The 17,510-nt window shown below is 45.0% G+C and overlaps 1 protein-coding gene across 1 annotated transcript; it reads left to right on the top strand.

The window, feature by feature from the left end:
• The first annotated feature begins 1,813 nt into the window (after positions 1 to 1,813).
• On the top strand, positions 1,814 to 12,888 carry ISL1 (ISL LIM homeobox 1). Its single transcript, XM_025866648.2, has 6 exons — positions 1,814 to 2,084; positions 2,910 to 3,099; positions 5,869 to 6,128; positions 7,951 to 8,237; positions 9,422 to 9,589; positions 11,645 to 12,888. Exons 1-6 carry the CDS (start codon positions 2,057 to 2,059, stop codon positions 11,759 to 11,761), a joined length of 1,050 nt encoding a protein of 349 aa, XP_025722433.1. The 5' UTR covers positions 1,814 to 2,056; the 3' UTR covers positions 11,762 to 12,888.
• Positions 12,889 to 17,510: the final 4,622 nt, after the last annotated feature.

Here is a 17,510-nt window from a genome sequence, read left to right as displayed (position 1 = left end):
CAAAAGGCTCCATGCATAGAATACCGGAGACTAGAAACTTTAAACAAAACAGTTTAAACAAAAAATTGGATAAATTTATCAACCTATGTCTATTCCAACTTTCAATTTCACACACACACAGATATAATAAAAATAGAAGGCATGAGATCCAGTTAAAACTCTTCCTCGAGAGAAAACAAAACGAAACAGATACGTGTTCTTGGTAAAGCCCAACTAGGTCAGGAGGAAACTCAAACATCTTAGGTTTTTTTGCACTCTGGAAAAGCATATCCATGCAAACTGAGCTACTGAGGCCAGCTGAGAGCTCAGAGCTCTTATCAAGGGTTGGATCTGGCGAAAAGTACAAAGAAAGGAGTTTCCTAACACAACTGGGTTTTCTCGCGGCAGCAAGACACCGAAGTTAAGCCTTCTGCTTGGGTTTGTGGACCTTTTAAGAGAAAACTGGCAGTCACTTTACATAAGGATTAGCTATTTAGAAACTTTGGGAGACGTGTGGGTGTTCTTCGTGGACTTTCCCGTGACTTTGTTTTTGGGAGACTGTAAAAGGTGACGGGAACATGTCAGAAATTATTGAAAAAGGTTACCCGCGAGTTGGAGCCAATGTTCATCTTTCTCCAGGTTGTTTCCCGAGAGAAAATTATCAGATAAACAAACCCGCTGAAGTGAAACAGGTATTTCACTGCCTTTCAGTATTTGATCCCTTCCTCCTCACGCTCTTAAACTAACACATTTTTTAAAATCTCTAGACTACAGACATGGAGAACTGTCCTTATAATTGCCGAAAACACCACCAGCAAATTGCACACGTTTGCTTAAAAACAAAGGGCAGGACACCAGCAGACAGAGGAACTGGACAGGATATATATTAATCGCTTTACAAACTTTCCGCTACTGGAAGATCATTTCAGTCTTTGGCTTTGGGTTAGTGCGCTTCTAAATTCTAGGGCTAAACTGCAAAAGCAGACCTCAAGGACTGTTAGAAGAGAGAGGAGTCGCGGAGTCAACTTAGTTTTACCTGTGTACTCCCAACCTGATTCTCCGCTAAAGGCAAGAAGCACTCTTTTCCTCCCACCCCAGCTCTTTGGAGATCTGAGGTCGGTGGTAACGGGATAGTGGGGTAGCAAAAGAGAACAGTTCCTGTGGGTTTATTCATCCCATTCCCGGTTCTTCTTCCCCCAGGCAGCTCCCAGCGCGCCAGTCGCAGCCAGTTCGGGAACTCACCCTCCCGGGCAGCCAAGCCGGGCCAAGCCCGGAGCTGAGCGCTAAAGCGCGAGACCAAAGCGAGCCAAACGGCCTGTTCCAAGTCGCCCCTTTTCCTAGAGGCCTGGAAGGACCTCGTCATCAGGAAGACCTACCCACCAGCCACTCGCCACCGGCGGCAGAAAAGTGCCCCGCGCGCAACACGGCCAGCCGGATTGCGGGGACCCCAGGAGCGCAGGGCGGAGGAGCAGCGCGACAGGAGGCGAGGGCGCTGACAGCACCGCCGGGAAGGAGCACGGGAGGGGGGGCAGGAGGAGAAGGAGAAGGAGAGGAAGGCCAAAAGCCAGAGCAGCCGGGCAGCCCGAGCTTCGGGAGAGAGCGGCCTGAGCCCAGAGTAAGTTGCCTCGGGAGCCCTAATCCTCTCCCGCGGGCTCGCCGAGCGGTCAGTGGCGCACGGCAGCGGCGAGGCTGAAATATGATAATCAGAACAGCTGCGCCGCGCGCCCCACAGCCAATGGGCGCGGCGCTCGCCTGACGTCCCCGCGCGCTGCGTCAGACCAATGGCGATGGAGCTGAGTTGGAGCTGAGAAGTTTGAGTAAGAGATAAGGAAGAGAGGTGCCCGAGCCGCGCCGAGTCCGCCGCCGCCGCAGCGCCTCTGCTCCGCCAACTCCGCCGGCTTAAATTGGACTCCCAGATCCGCGAGGGCGAGGCGCAGCCGGGCAGCGGTTCTCTCAGCCTTGGCAACCCCAGGGGCCACTATTTCCCACTTAGCCACAGCTCCAGCATCCTCTCTGTGGGCTGTTCACCAACTGTACAACCACCATTTCACTGTGGACATTACTCCCTCTTACAGATATGGGAGACATGGGAGATCCACCAAAAAGTAAGAGGCTATTTTACCTTGTGGGGCTCGGTGTGCTGTTCTTGTGCGGGGGTCTCTCTCAGGCACGGGTGCCAAGGGCTCTTCACAGTTGGAGTCATTGCCTGGAGAGAGAGAAGAGGTGGCTTTTTCTTGTTGCCGCCACGCCTGCATGCTTGCTGTCGGTTCTGATCTTCGGGAAACTGATCGTACCTTGTGTTTGAATTCGCCTGTGTGCCCTCCAAAACCCTAGCCTTCTGGTGCTAAAGCGGTGGTTTCCTCCTCGGGAATCTTGAGCTCTCCGAGGTTATTCCGTTGCAAAGGTCTGCCTGTACATACAATACCCGGAGATGTGAATTAGCATTAGACTTGCAAAAGAGAACGAGTGACAACTGTATTGATGTCTGCTCTTACTAACAATATCCAGTCCTATGTGCTATTTAAGAGCGTGCTTCATGGAAAATATAAGCGTTCACTTAACGCTTCTAGTCAAAACCTTTTCTTTGACTTGACTTATCCATAATCTTTCCCAATGATTACGGCAAAGAGGGAGGAGGGAGGAAAAAGAAACACAAAATGAACGGGTTTGATTGCGTGCTAGGCTTACAAATGTAGACTATTCAAATCTGCATTTTACATATATTCCACCTCCTTTTTAAAACGAGTCAAGGTTTTGATGGCACACTTCAATTACCATCCCAAAGTGCAATACTCTTAAAAAAAAAAAAAAAAAGAAAGGGAGAAAAAAAAAACTCCTAGAGTACGCCCAGTAAGAGAACGACACTAAAAGTGTGTTTATCTCTGTAGGAAGTAAACGGTTAGTCAATCATGTATTTATTTTCATTTCAGAAAAACGTCTGATTTCCCTATGTGTTGGTTGCGGCAATCAAATTCACGATCAGTATATTCTGAGGGTTTCTCCGGATTTGGAATGGCATGCGGCATGTTTGAAATGTGCGGAGTGTAATCAGTATTTGGATGAGAGCTGTACGTGCTTTGTTAGAGATGGGAAAACCTACTGTAAAAGAGATTATATCAGGTACGCCATTTATATTGCTTCCTTAATTTTGTGAGATTTCCCTGTCTCTCTACTCCTTTTTTTATTACTTGATGTGGCTTTGTCTTTTTGCGAAGTATGCCTTAGTGGAGTCCAGTGTGCAAAAGTTATTCTTTAGGTATGTTAACGTAAATTAAACTATTCTGTTTACCTCACTTTTTAGGGGAAATCCCCCCACAAACTCAATAGTGGTTTTCATAAATTGTGTGGTGTTGAAGCTTGTTTAATTGCCCTTGGAATTTGTGATGCTCAAATTATTTTCTTCTTTCACCCTCCCCCTTCCAAAACAAGCAGAAATTTAAAGATGGATAATTGGGCTTTCTACACTTGCTTTTTTAAAGGTTGTTTTTTTATTGTATTGTGCAGTGTTTTTCCCTATTCATTTATTTATTTTTATAGTTTAGTGTTTCATTAGTTATAAATTTTGTGGAGATGTCAATGCAATAGGTGAAATAAAAGTTTGACCTAAGGATGTTTAGACGTGCACCTTGAAAGTGCAAATAGAAATATTGCCCCATTTATTTTTAGGATAAGAGTCCTTTCTTGGAAAATTCCAAAACCAATCCAAATATTCCCTGCAAAAAAGACCGGAAATTTAATCTTTTTAAATATTAACCCTTTGGTGACATCTGACTATCTTTTCTTTCTTATCTTATCTGAGCTGATGAATTAGACAGAGCAGATCAAATTGCCCATCATCTGTCTACGAACAATTGGTATATTTAGATAATTGAACAGCTTCCTTTCTCACATTAAAATCTGGTAACTGATAAAATGAGCGAATTGCCCATACTGACAAGACTAAAACCACATAGGGGACTTTCTGAGGGTTTTTTTTTTCTTTCAGTTTATTTTGTGTCTCAACTTCATGCTTCACAAATCTCAAATTTTCTCTACCTGTGTCAGAGATGTGTCAGAAATTTCATTTTCTGCCTTAGGATGTCAGTAGAATTCCGAAAGAAAATTTTATTGTTTTAATAACAAACAGAAGAGATAACATCTTTACTCTTATGTTAAATAATATAAAAATATTATATAATTTTAAAATTTCTCCAGCGGCTATTAACAAGTAATTAGCTTTTGTAAGTGTATAGAATTTCTGGAGCTGAGAACTTATATTAAAGTTTAGTTAAGAATTAAGTATGTGGTCACAATTTTTACCTGTTCACTTAGTGTCCAGCACTTTTTCTTAGCGTAAAATCATGAAATAGAGAGTATAATCTTGATATGTAAAACTGAACAGTGTGTCTAAGGGTTTATTAATACTTTGTGGAATGGGGGTGGGGAGGGAAGGAGAGTGGGAGGAAATAGGGGAAGTGGGGAACAGGAGGAAGGGGGAGGGATTTTCCAAATTGTTTGGTCACAGGCAAGGTAAAGTCCTCATCCTATGAAATGGAAGATCTCACATAGAGTAGGCGGAGGGAAGAAAAACTTTTGAATCTACCTTCTAACCTCTGACAAATGAGCCATTTTCATTGTTTACTTGGTTAGTGTGTGAACTCAAGATTCTGGAGAGGGAGAGCTCACTTTGCACCTCTAGGACTATCTTTCCTCCATGGAGATAGTGTTTTCCTCAACTGCATATAGACCTTCATGTAGCCAATTTCACGTACACATTTATAGAAGGAGCCAATTGCTTTTTGCCTTTTCCCCTTCACTCTCTCTCAGTTGTGTGTGTGTGTGTGTGTGTGTGTGTGTGTGTGTGTGTCCCTTTGAACTCCTGTAGTTGTAAAAGCAGAACAGAGAGACTATTTAGGTCTGAATGCCCTTCTCCCCTTGAGGGAGTGAGGTGCCCTCCTCCCATTATGTGTGGATCTTTTCCTCTGGTCCATTCTCTGTTTGTAGGAATGCCCCCACTTCTGTTATTACTGATACATGGAGAGGGGGCCAGGGCAGTGCCGCCTAGGTGGAACCTACAAGGATTGTCCTTTGGTAAGGAAAGGTCAGGCGTGAGGAAGACCTTAGAAATGGGTTTTTTCATTTTTCTGGCTGGTCCTGGTTCTCAAGCAAACTGAAATAGAGGTAGATGCTTCAGCAGCTTGAAAAAGATTGAGGGAGCAGGAACAGATTTTAAAGATAATAATAAAAGGAAGAATGGAGAGGAAACTTTCTGTTAACATTGTTACCCGAGGAAAAACACCGGAGGAAAAATCTTTAGTTGTGGAAAAACTGCAACATGCTTATTGTGCAGAAGGGAATCTGGAAACCCTCAGAGGTTTCATTTTGTTACTCTGCTTGTGCATCTGTGTATATTTACCAAAGAGTGGGGTGACAGTCTCGTCTCCTAACCTTTTTCTCTTGGAGAGACTTTTTGTAGCAGTTTTAAAGACATTTCTAGCGGCAGAAATTGGGGAATAGGAAGGCAAAAGTGTGGGGCCAGTGGATACCAGAGTCCCCCCTGACTCCTTTCTGCCAAAAGCTGCAAGGGTTACCCTGGGGTTGGGCTAGAATAGAGGTCCAGGTTTCCAACACATCAAACGTTTTTACTTTGGGGGTGTTCTGAACTAAGAGCTATGGTTGGAGACACAGAGGTTCATAGGAAAAGAAAAGGGGGGTAAAAGAAAGGGAGGAGAAGTCAGAGAAACTTAATGATTTCTTTCCTCCCATTCCCAGCTGGTCGGCTAATGCTGATTTCAGCGTCCCAGGGCAGTGTGGCCCGGGTCCTCGGCAGTCTTGGGCCAGGGCAGTGCCGGCTTGAAGTGATCCCCTTTTTCTGTGTTTTTCTCCTTGTCCCTGCCCGGCGGCGTGCAGGTTGTACGGGATCAAATGCGCCAAGTGCAGCATCGGCTTCAGCAAGAACGACTTCGTGATGCGCGCCCGCTCCAAGGTGTACCACATCGAGTGTTTCCGCTGCGTGGCCTGCAGCCGTCAGCTCATCCCTGGGGACGAGTTCGCGCTTCGGGAGGACGGGCTCTTCTGCCGTGCGGACCACGACGTGGTGGAGAGGGCCAGCCTGGGCGCCGGTGACCCACTCAGCCCTCTGCACCCGGCGCGGCCACTGCAAATGGCAGGTACTCCTTGCCGGGAGGGAGGATGGCTGGGGCGGGGGCTGGCGCTGGGCTAGGCCAGCAGCAGCCCCAGCCAGTGCGTAGGCCACCGCGGTCACCTTGGTAGCCACAGGGCAGTTGCTGAGGCCGTGGCTGGCAGTTAAAGGAGATGTTCTGGGAGCCGTTTGCACTGTATTTCACTCTTTTGCGCAAGATTCCGTGCACTCACGGCGTCCACAGACTAACCCCCCCTCCGCCCCCAGCACATCTACACATCTGCGTGTCTAAATATGAGTACACATGAATGTACGCCTCTTGTGCATACATGTATACACACATCCAAACAGTACTTCCAGTTCACCTTGGCCTCCAAACCCGGGCTTCCTGAAAATGGGCTTCAGCTCCCTGCCAGGTATTCTTCCTGCCGCTGCCTAATTAAAGGGGTGGAGCTCCGGTCGCCCGGAGCTTCCTCCTTTAACCCAATGAAGGAAGCTTAGGTGGCCCTAAGTCATTTAGCCTTTCAAATCCTTTTTCCTTACAACTGCCCCACACTCTAAAACATTTTTAAAATTTATTTTTATCCTTTTGTGAAAGAATGGATGTGAAAAGATACAGTCTTAATAACTGCAGGCCATTGCACAGAGCTGTAATTTAAAACTGTCAACAAGCTAATCTGCAATAATTGCCATTTAAAGGGAGCCTGCCTCTTTAAACCATTCATTGTATGTGATTTGGTAAGAATTTCATCTTCAGGTCTGTCACTGTAACACTAAATTGACCCAGTAGGTTTTGACCTGACTCTAGGGGTCCTGGAAGGTGAAGGATTTGTACCATACATTTCGAGAGCCCTTTCCCCAAGAAGGAGAATAGAAACAGGGCAAGGTTGGCCAGGAGGAGGCCTTCCCTTAGAAGGCAGACAATGTTTCCAAAACTTACTTCCCCTCAGGAATAGATCTACCTGGTGCATTTTTAAAGTATCTTTCTTACTAAACACTGAAGGTGAGGAAACACAGATCTGTCCACTCCGCTTTCTCAGAGGCTGTAAAACTTCTGTTCTGGGGGATGTGTGACTAGCTTGCACAGAGGCAAAGCCATAGTGGCAATTTCTGTTCTGTGCAACCTGTGCTCTCCTTGTGGAGAAACACAGAAGAGGTGGAAATATTGGGAGGAAGTCAGGAGACAGAACACTCCCCAGCTGTCATTTATCTAGAGCCTGGGCAGCTCAACAGTTTCAGTTTTCTTTTGCATGGGGTCAGCACATCTCAGGAACAGCCAAGTAGATTTCGTAGTAAGAAAGATCAAGGACTGGAGTTATGGCCAGAATACTGAATTTCTTTAGCCCCTTGACATGCTTGCCCTCTCTGGACTGATGTTCAAGACTTTCTGACAGAATTCTCTTTGACCTTTGCATTAGAGACCTCCCGGGCTGCTACAGTGTCTCTGGTTGACATTGGGGTGTTCTGCATTTCCCCTTGTACCATCTGTGGCCTTTGTCCAAGAGCCTGGAGGTAGTGGGTACTCGTGTAACCTAGGCCCAGTCTGGGTATGAGGACAGGCGAGGAAGGAGGAGAAAAAATGCTGAATGATGCTGCCCCTGAGACCTGGGCCCCTTTGCTAAGGCTGTGTTGACAAGAGCAAGGGTGGAGGCTGTGTTCTGGGCCTGAATTACTCAGCACTGACCTCTCAGATTAGAGAGCCAGATATTATTCTCCCTTTTGCTTCCCTGGTCCCCACCTCTGCTGCCCCTGCTTTGTCTGTCGAGGCTGCAAAGCACTGGCCATTGTCTGGGAGCAGTACGGGAGGGTGAGCTGCCTGGCCCGCGCTCACTGCACCCCTTGCCTCGCAGCCGAGCCCATCTCTGCCAGGCAGCCGGCCCTGCGGCCCCACGTCCACAAGCAGCCCGAGAAGACCACCCGCGTTCGGACTGTGCTGAACGAGAAGCAGCTCCACACCTTGCGGACCTGCTATGCCGCCAACCCACGGCCAGATGCCCTCATGAAGGAGCAACTGGTGGAGATGACAGGCCTCAGCCCCCGCGTGATCCGGGTCTGGTTTCAAAACAAGCGGTGCAAGGACAAGAAGCGGAGCATCATGATGAAGCAGCTCCAGCAGCAGCAGCCCAATGACAAAACTGTGAGTGGCCCTGGGGTCTGTACGGGACTTGAGGGGGGAGCAGAGCAAGTATGCAAGGTAGGAGAGGGGCTGCCCAGGTTGGCCTGCAAGTACGTTCCATCCTGCTCCAGGGCAAAAGCCAGCAGCCCCTCACCCTCTCTACCCAAGCCAGCAAGGGCCACCTGCCGAGCCGGGCACCTTCACCCCCAGCCCACGTGGGTGGGCTTGTGCCCTTCAACCTTGCCCCCACTCCGGCAGGCACCGGAAGGACAGGGTCACCGCTGCACTGCACCGGCAGGGGGCAACAAGGCCTGGCCCCGTTTTGCCAGGGTTCAGGGTGTCAGTTCCTCAGGCACCAGAGTAAGAGACACCTCCTTGGCTCCCTATCTAATTCAGGGGTTGGTGGGTGGGTCACCCTGGCCGCCGACCCCCTGAGTGTGCCCCTTGACTCTGAGCAAGGCCTGCCTCAGCGCCTTCAGACTGGCGAGGTCCACCAAGGTGACCTGAGAAGACAGGGCACCCTCTGCTCTCGGTCAAGCCCAGGCCTCCGGAGATATTACTATACACTGTCATCCCAGGCCCATGGCAGCACCCACGCCACAGGATTTCTGGTTGAGTTAAACTAAAGAGGTTCTTTTTTTTTCTTTTTACTGCTTCAGCCCTATTTTTAAATGCCATAAAACCCCTGCTGTCATTAAACTTGGCAGGCCAGCCAAGCCTGAGCCGGGGCACTTTTCAAGTTGGTGAGTGTGTAATAGCACACAATAGCGGCCAGACCCAAATGCTTGGGGGTGGGGGTTGGCGCTGTGAAAAGAAGTGCCTGTAGAAAGTGTAACTGAAACTGCCCACGAAACCCACCATGTCTGGAGGCTGCAGCTCTCCACCCCTGTGATGCCATAGCCTGTGAAGGCAGATGGGAGGAATTGGGATGAGCTGTGAATGTGAAGGGAAAGGAGAAAAAATAGAATTTAGTTTAATAAGGTCCAAGCAGACCTACTAGTCTCACCCGCAGAAGCAGAAAAACAGAATAAAATAAAACAAAACTGAACTCTGGCTAATATCCATACATGCAGCAGATTAACTGAGTCAATAATGGCCACTATATAGATAAGATAATGCCAGGGTATATTTGCTTAGCCTGTGCGGACAATGGAGGGAGGGAGTTTGGTCATTAACATGTTGGGGTTGGGGGGACCTATTCACAGAATATCCAGGGGATGACAGGAACTCCCATGGTGGCTGCCAGTCCAGAGAGACACGATGGTGGCTTACAGGCAAACCCAGTGGAGGTGCAGAGTTACCAGCCGCCTTGGAAAGTACTGAGTGACTTCGCCTTGCAGAGTGACATAGATCAGCCTGCTTTTCAGCAACTGGTAAGTGTCAGCTCTCAGAGTGAGGAGGCTGAATCTCCAATAAAAAGAAGATTCTGGTTTAACTGTCACACAATGAAAGATTCAGGCAGGGAGAGGGTGCCTCCCTGGCTCCAGGGTTGAGGAGAGATGAAGAAGGCTTGGTGTAGATGAGGCAAGTGCTCAAGGAAAACAAACTTCTTGTGAGTCTTTTCTGTGAGTTCCTAATTTGACCATACAGGTTGAATTTTCTATCAACTGGGCCTGCTTTGAGGGATAACCTCCAAGGTATCTAAGTACCTAGACATGCATGGGAAGGTGTACAGGGTTGCAAAATCAAACATCTTAAACTTTTAGAGCTGGAAGGGGCTTTAGATCAGCAATTAGTAAATTTACTCCCTCCTCAGCTCCTAGAGAATGGTATATTTAAAGACCTAAATCAAGGTGTTTGTATTAATAACCGATGTTGTAAGACATAATCAATGCTATTATCAATGGGCAGCAGGCACCTGTCTGAGCACAATTTTCCAAATGTATCAATAGAGAGTTCAGTTATTTGAAGACACGATGGATACCTTTGGTTATTAATATCCCTTTCTGGGACCACCTTAATCTACAATGCAGGACTACTTTAACATTTGAAGTGTATGAGTTCAGATGTCATACACAATCACATACTGTGGGGCATGTCTAGCCAAAGGAACATGAGTTTTACCCATCAGAGAGATAGCGCATGAACACCTGTTTTAGCATTAATATGTTTTACAGACCCAGAGAAGAGAAAATTAACTCACCTTATGCCTACAAAAGGCTTAAGGATCAAGATAAATAGGATCATTAAATTTATGTACTTTGTGATAGGGCATATATACACATCATTTTTTTTCTTAAATAGTCAACAGTCCTATAGAATCTTGTTCTATAAAACAAGATCTATTCTAAAAACTTGTTCCTTTCTTTGAAAATAAAACTTTAGTTGAGGTTAGCTTTTTACCCTCACACTTACCCGGGGGAACATTTTCTTTCTCTGTGGCAACAGTTAGGTAATAGGCCAGAGGCAGTGGTTACAAGGACTTGGCCCAGGTTTACATTTGTAAGTGGGCCAGTCTAGAGGCTGGGCAAATTTGAGAAGCCCCTTGACCTCACCATGGGAAAGTTTAATAGAATAGAAAGGAAGGTAGACGCTGGAATTAGGAAAAAGGACTTATTTTAAAGTGAGGTTAATCTTATGAGTTATTTGAGCAAAACTTGGATCATAGAAGGCAAGTAAGAGAAGGGTTCAGGGCAGCCAAGTGTTTGTACCTTCTAAAACTTTAGTGTTAGATGAGCGCAGTGGGAGGGAAGCCAAGACAGGAGGGGGATGTGGAGGCAGAGTGGAGAAGGAGGTTTCCAGCAGCAACACAATACTTTCGGTTTAAAAGAAGGAGCCAGATATTTATAATGCGATGACGTTATAATATATGGGTCTCTTCTCCGAAGGAAGAGCCTGATTTAAAGAGAGAGAGAGAAAGAGAAAGACAGAGGAAGGCCAAAAGGCAGTAGGACCAACAACAAGGAAGAAAGCCCACGCTGTGAACCCTCTGAGGAGTTAATCATTGTTCTGTGGAGCCTCCTCTGAATCTCCTGTCACACGATCTGAGCGTATGTTATGGATTTTCCAACTCAAGAAGAGAGGCTTTGATGCCTAGAGACTGAGAACTCGCCTGCTCCCAGGGCAGCATGTAGCCAGCAGGATAATTTTATTTCGAGCATGCATGGTAGAGTTGTGATGCCATTTTACAGTGGGAAACACATTTGTTCTTAAATAATTCAATGCAACACAATGTTGGGAATTCAGTTTCAGTTAAAACAGAGATCTCTTGAAAGATGGGAAAGCGATAAGATTTCTTCTCAAGTTCTTTTCTTTGTGGGCTTTCTTTAAGCCTGTTAAAATTCAGTTTATATATGTAGATATCTTTATCTGCGTACCCATCCACACACGCAAACACTCGCACGTACGTATACACATATGACAAGTTTATAATCCTTTTAAGAATACGATCGCAGCCTCCTTTATTCATTTCTCAACCTTCCATGCAGGTGAATTTTTCAGAAGGAGGACCGGGCTCTAATTCCACTGGCAGTGAAGTGGCGTCGATGTCCTCTCAGCTCCCAGATACACCTAACAGCATGGTAGCCAGTCCTATTGAGGCATGAGGAACATTCATTCAGATGTATTTTTTTTTTTTCCCTGTTGGAGAAAGTGGGAAAGTATAATGTTGAACTCCGAAACAAAAGTATTTAACGACCCAGTCAATGAAAACTGAATCGAGAAATGAATGCTCCATGAAATGCACGAAGTCTGTTTTAATGACAAGGTGATATGGTAGCAACACTGTGAAGACAATCATGGGATTTTACTAGAATTAAACAACAAACAAAACCCAAACCCAACATACGCTATCCAATGACCTTAGGAGTACTGAAAAAAAAAAAAGACGTTTTTAAAACGTAGAGGATTTATATTCAAGGATCTCAAAAAAAGCATTTTCATTTCACTGCACATCTAGAGAAAAGCAGAAATAGAGATTTTCTAGTCCATCCTATTCTGAATGGTGCTGTTTCTATATTGGTCATTGCCTTGCCAAACAGGAGCTCCAGCAAATGAGCAGGAAGAGAAACTGGCCTCCTTGGCTGAAAGAGTCCTTTCAGGAAGGTGGAGCTGCGTTGGTTTGCGATGTTTTTAGTTGACTTTAACAAGGGGTTAAGTGAAATCCTGGGTCTCTTAGCATGTCCTGTAGCTGGTTTCTTTTTTACTTTTGCCCCTCCCCCTTCTTCTTCTTTCTTTCTTTTTCTTTTTCTTTTTTTTTTTTTGAGATCCATCCTCTATCAAGAAGTCTGAAGCGACTTTAAAGGTTTTTGAATTCAAATTTAAAAACCAACTTATAAAGCATTGCAACAAGGTTACCTCTATTTTGCCACAAGCGTCTCGGGATTGTGTTTGACTTGTGTCTATCCATGAACTTTTCCCCCAAAGATGTGTATAGTTATTGGTTAAAATGACTGTTTTCTCTCTCTGGAAATAAAGAGGAAAAAAAAAAGGAAACTTTTTTTTTTGTTTGCTCTTGCATTGCAAAAATTATAAAGTAATTTATTATTTATTGTCGAAAGACTTGCCACTTTTCATGTCATTTGACATTATTTTTTGTTTGCTGAAGTAAAAAAAAAAGATAAAGGTTATACCGTGGTCTTTGAATTATATGTCTAATTCTATGTGTTTTGTCTTTTTTCCTAAATATTATGTGAAATCAAAGCGCCATATGTAGAATTATATCTTCAGGACTATTTCACTAATAAACGTTTGGCATAGATAAATAAATAAATGCAATGATCCAGGGTCCCTCTTTTATATGTTTACAAGTAAGCCATTAAAATGTCTGAAATTAAGGACTGCATGTGAATGGGGTAAACTGACATACAATAGGTATGATATTTTATTGCAAATAGTTAAGGTCGAATTTGCCAGTTTGCATTTTAATAGTCTAATCAAAACTGGTTGGAAGCCTTCGGTTCTCAGCTGTGATGATGTTCCTGTTTTTTTTTTTTTTTTTTTGAAAATGAGATGCTATCCCCCCCATTCTGCTCCCTACCTCTCCTTCCTCCTGTCTCTTTTCTTGCCCGATCCACCCCACCCTAAATAGGAAGAGGGTCCTGCTTAAAATGGGTTTTGGTTCTGAGTCACTATTTTATTTTCTGGGAGTAAGTGCTTTATACCAAAGTCTCCTGCTTAGGATTGTTGAAATGACCTATATTTCAAGTATAAGCTCTTGCTAAAAGAGAGCCTTTCTGCCTAGTCAGTGAGGTATGACCATTATTTACCAGTGGCGGCTGTCAGCCGATTGGGAAATGCTGCTTTATTTGCGCAGGAAGAGCAGGCCGAGAGGGGAGAGTTTTCTCAGCAATTCCCAGACCAGTCAGCGTGTGTTTTTTTCTTGTCTCTCTTCCCCACCCCCAATTTGTTTCCAACCCCCCTCTCCTTTCCTTTTTCTCCCCCAACTCTAATTCCCCAAACCTTGGAAGGATGTCGGGCTAGGGCAGAGAAGCGCGGCGGAGGCTCCTTTGGAAAAAGCCTTTTATGGGTTGGGGCCGGGTCGCGTGCTCTGCAGGCCCCCTCCGCGGTCTGAGTTGCGCTCTAACACTCCCCCAAACCAGTCTCCCGCCCCTGAATTTAGCAGTAGTTCTGTGTGAGAGCCAGAACCCAGGGTTAGATAAAGGGCCCTGCCCGAAATCAGGCTTCTTGGTGCTTCTTCGTTTGCGGGTGTAGAGTTAGGATTTGGGGCTCCACCCTGTCGCCTTTCCTTTCTCCACCCCAGGATGATACTTTGACTTTTTAGAAACTGGATTCATTTGTATGCTCGAGTGTCATGCCGTTTTAAGTATCTGACAATTCTTAATAAATACGAGAGCTAACGTACCCTAATCGTGTGTCTTGTGGCGCGTGCCCCTTCAGACCCCTGACAGAGGGCAGCGTGGAGGCCTGGCTGGAGACCGGGTGAGCCCCGCGCTCCCGGGCTCTTCAGTTGCTTTCACACTCTCCAAACCTGCCGCAAGTCGGGAAACGAGCCTCAATTAGCCTTTTGTTTGGCATCGTTCTACATAACGGGTTAATTACAGGCTCTAACGTGGGGGCAAAGAGAAAACAAACTTTGCATTGAAAATGTTACAGTGCATTAGACATGCCAGTTGATTACTTTGATTGTTGTGTCTAATTCTTCACAGAGGGGTAATAATTTGGCCGGCGGTAATAATGGCTTGTGGTCTTCTGTTGAGAAAAACAGGAGTTACGTCTTATCTTACACAGATCCTCTCCTGGAAAGATCTCTCTCTTTCTCTATTATCTATCTATCTATCTATCTATCTATCTATCTATCTATCTATCTATCTATCATCTATCAATCTATCATCTATCATCATCTATCATCTATCTCTGTCTCTCCCCTCTCCCATCTCTCTCTAATGTCCCCCATCAGACTTGGCTCTTTTACCTTTCTGTTCACTATTTCTATTTGCCTGCTTTTCAGTTTTCCTTTTTCTCCCCATCATACCTGGGATGGCTAACTGATAATTGCAAAGATGGCAGGTCTAACGTGAATACTGGTGTCTGCAAAGTTACTGACCGCCCAAGCCCTGGTTTGGAAACCATTAAATGCCCTTCCCCAGCCATAGCCTCTGGTGGACTCTGTAGAGGTTAGATGGGAAAAATTTATTTAGGATTTGAATGCACTGGAGGGACTTAAGTGAGGCACACATCTTTGTGATGCTTTCTCATCCTGACATTTATTCCTTAGATTAGGGGGGTGGAGGGTGGGGAAGGAGGTGATGTTTTACATATATAGATGTCAGACTTTTCTGAGGTCCACAGCTTGAATTTAAGTACAGTAATTTGGGAGGGGAGTGATGAACGATTTGGTTTCACTTGCTAGATTCAAGATATTTGTTGCCTGATGGCTGAGAATGGATTGATGGGTCGATAGCATTCTAGTTCTTGTATTATTCATATGAAAGGTGTGTTCCCCTCTAGACTCCTCAGCACGCGCTCTAAAATGTGTAGCTGAAATGTCTCCTTGTTTGCAAACCATCTCTTGCACATACTCTCCTTTTTCCTGCACACCTCTGGAGACCTAGCTTTGAGCTGTGCTCTTCTAATGAAATTCCTCCTGTTTGCTATTATCTTTGATCCTCCTTCCCCTTATTACTTTGAATTCTTCCTTCTGGACATTATGACTCATTTCCTCCAGCTTCTGCAAGCTAAAACTTAATGCACCTAAAAACATCCAGGATGCTCTCCTTAAATCAGGCAATCCATATCAATGTCGATACTCAGGATTTCCCCCCTCCATTGTTTCAGAGCAATAACATCTTCTATTTCAGTCTACTGTCTCTCTTTCCTTTTCATTAAATGGGCCTGGTTTTCCTTACCATTAAAAAAGGTCCTTTCTAAGTTAGAATCATATTTGAAGAGACTTTTTTCTTCATTGAAATAACATTTCTGGTTATTTGACATTCTTCGTGGGTGTGTGTACCCACTTACCAATTCACAAGTTTTTTTTTTTTTTTTTTTGGAATTCAAGATTAAATGGATGACTTTGTAATACTCTGCTGCAATTCACCCTAATAAGCTTGTTAAACTCATTGCATTGACCTCTTTTTTTGGTCTTTTGACTATTAGCTAAAAGACAATGTGCTTTTAAGGTACCTACAAGTAGTTGGCATTTCCCTAGCACCTTGAATCTTTAAGCCATAAGATCGTTCTCAATGAAATATCTCTTGTAAATCCCATGTGGATTTATTTAGTCTTTTCCATTTTCTTAAGAAAAGAAGGAAAAAGTTAAAAATTCTGTCCAAACCACCAGAAGAGCTAAATCTGGATAGAACTCAATCAGTTTGGGTTTTTAATTCCAACCCTAGTACAAGTAAACTAAGCAGAAAGTACTTATTTTCTTATCTGTAAAGTTTAGTCAGTTTTTGTAAGGGAGATTTATAATCCAAATTATGCTTGAGTTTTATTCATTAAGGGCTATTTACTTCCTTTCTGCTAATCAACAATTAAAGATTAGTCACAACAACAAGGCAAGTCAAATTTTCCTTGGACTGATGTGCAGGGAGAAAAAGGCTAAAGCATTTCTTTGTGTGTGTGCATTTATTTAAAAAGTGTTACTTTCAAAAATGCCCCCAAATCTTAAATTCTCATTAACTATTTAAAATAAAAACAATTAACTTGTACAGTGTGGGTCAATGCTTTTAAACTAAAATGCAAGTGGTTAATTCAGGGCGCTGGCAGCCGATTCTGTTTACTGATCTTTTCTGATTGTTGTTTTCTTGATAACTGAGCAAGCCACTGAATGGCTGTTTGAGCCCAGGCGCCACAAACATAAACTTCACAGCTTACAATGTCCCAAGTCGTGATGGAGGATCTCTCCACACCTCCCGGAGACTTCTGAAGTGTAGACAGAGAAGTTGGTTCACAGGGAGCGAAGGAGGGGGAGGGGTGGGAGGGAACGCTGCTGAGTGTTTGCTGTGAGCATTGTTACTATCACATCCTTTAATTTTTATGGCGCTTAAGCTGTTAGCTCCGAGAAGCCAGTTTCTGTGCCTTGGAGAAACCAGTCTCTCCCCAGAGCCGCACTTAAGACTACTTGACTCTTTTTATTTTTTTTAAATTTATTTTCCAAACCTTTCTGCCTAATTATCCTTTGGAAAAGCGCTCGGCGATGATAAGCAAAGCGTTCTAAAAAGAAAACCTTCTCCCCCCCGCCTCCAAAAGAGGACGCCTAGATTTGGAGAAAAAGACGTGGATAAGATTGCTTTTCGCCAGGTGGCGTGGGGGGCGGGGAAGGCGCTTTAAGACAGTCCTGTGGGAGATTCTACTTAGCCCTCTCCTTGCCTGGGGTCCTCTTTCCATTCCATTGATTGAAAGTTCGTGTTTATTTCAGGGTGGTGTTATTGATGGATTTGATTGAGATGGCTACTTATTTTTGCCGATCTTCCTGGTGGTTCTTCCTTCTGGTGCGTTTCCTGTGGGTGGGCGCTAAGAAGCGGGGACCGACACTGGTCTAACCAGCCCCGCGACTCCTGCAGGCAAGTCAACCCTTGATCCCTTAAAGAAGGGACAATCGTGGTCCGTAAGAGGAAAAAAGGGTGTTGCTGGGCCCTTCTCTTTCAGGAGTTGATCAGGTTGGCAGATCTGGAGGGCTAATCCAAACAAGGCGCTTGACTTGTGAGGTCGCGAGTCTAGACAGAGCTGGTGGCTCGGCGGCTCCTTATCTTTCCCTGGAATCAGCCGAAGAGGCGCTCCCCCGGCCCAATGCGCTCCGCTCACCCTTGCCGGAGCCACCGCTCAGCACAGACGGCACAACAAACACAGCACCTGAGGCTTTACAGCTTGCTTTATTGTTTAATGGGAATG

Source organism: Callorhinus ursinus, unplaced genomic scaffold (genome assembly GCF_003265705.2).
Source record: "Callorhinus ursinus isolate GAN/ISIS: 27379988/994484 unplaced genomic scaffold, GSC_fseal_2.0 scaffold3, whole genome shotgun sequence".
NCBI classification, from domain to species: Eukaryota; Metazoa; Chordata; class Mammalia; order Carnivora; family Otariidae; genus Callorhinus; species Callorhinus ursinus.
Note: the sequence above shows the minus strand (reverse complement) of the source record. Positions and strands in the feature narration are given on the sequence as shown.

Excerpts from the sequence above, each read along its gene's own strand:
- ISL1 (XM_025866648.2), top strand. The coding sequence starts at position 2,057 with ATGGGAGACATGGGAGATCCACCAAAAA. Across the intron at positions 2,085-2,909 it reads CATGGGAGATCCACCAAAAA|AAAAACGTCTGATTTCCCTA; the intron begins GTAAGAGGCTAT and ends TTTTCATTTCAG. Across the intron at positions 8,238-9,421 it reads AGCAGCCCAATGACAAAACT|AATATCCAGGGGATGACAGG; the intron begins GTGAGTGGCCCT and ends ACCTATTCACAG.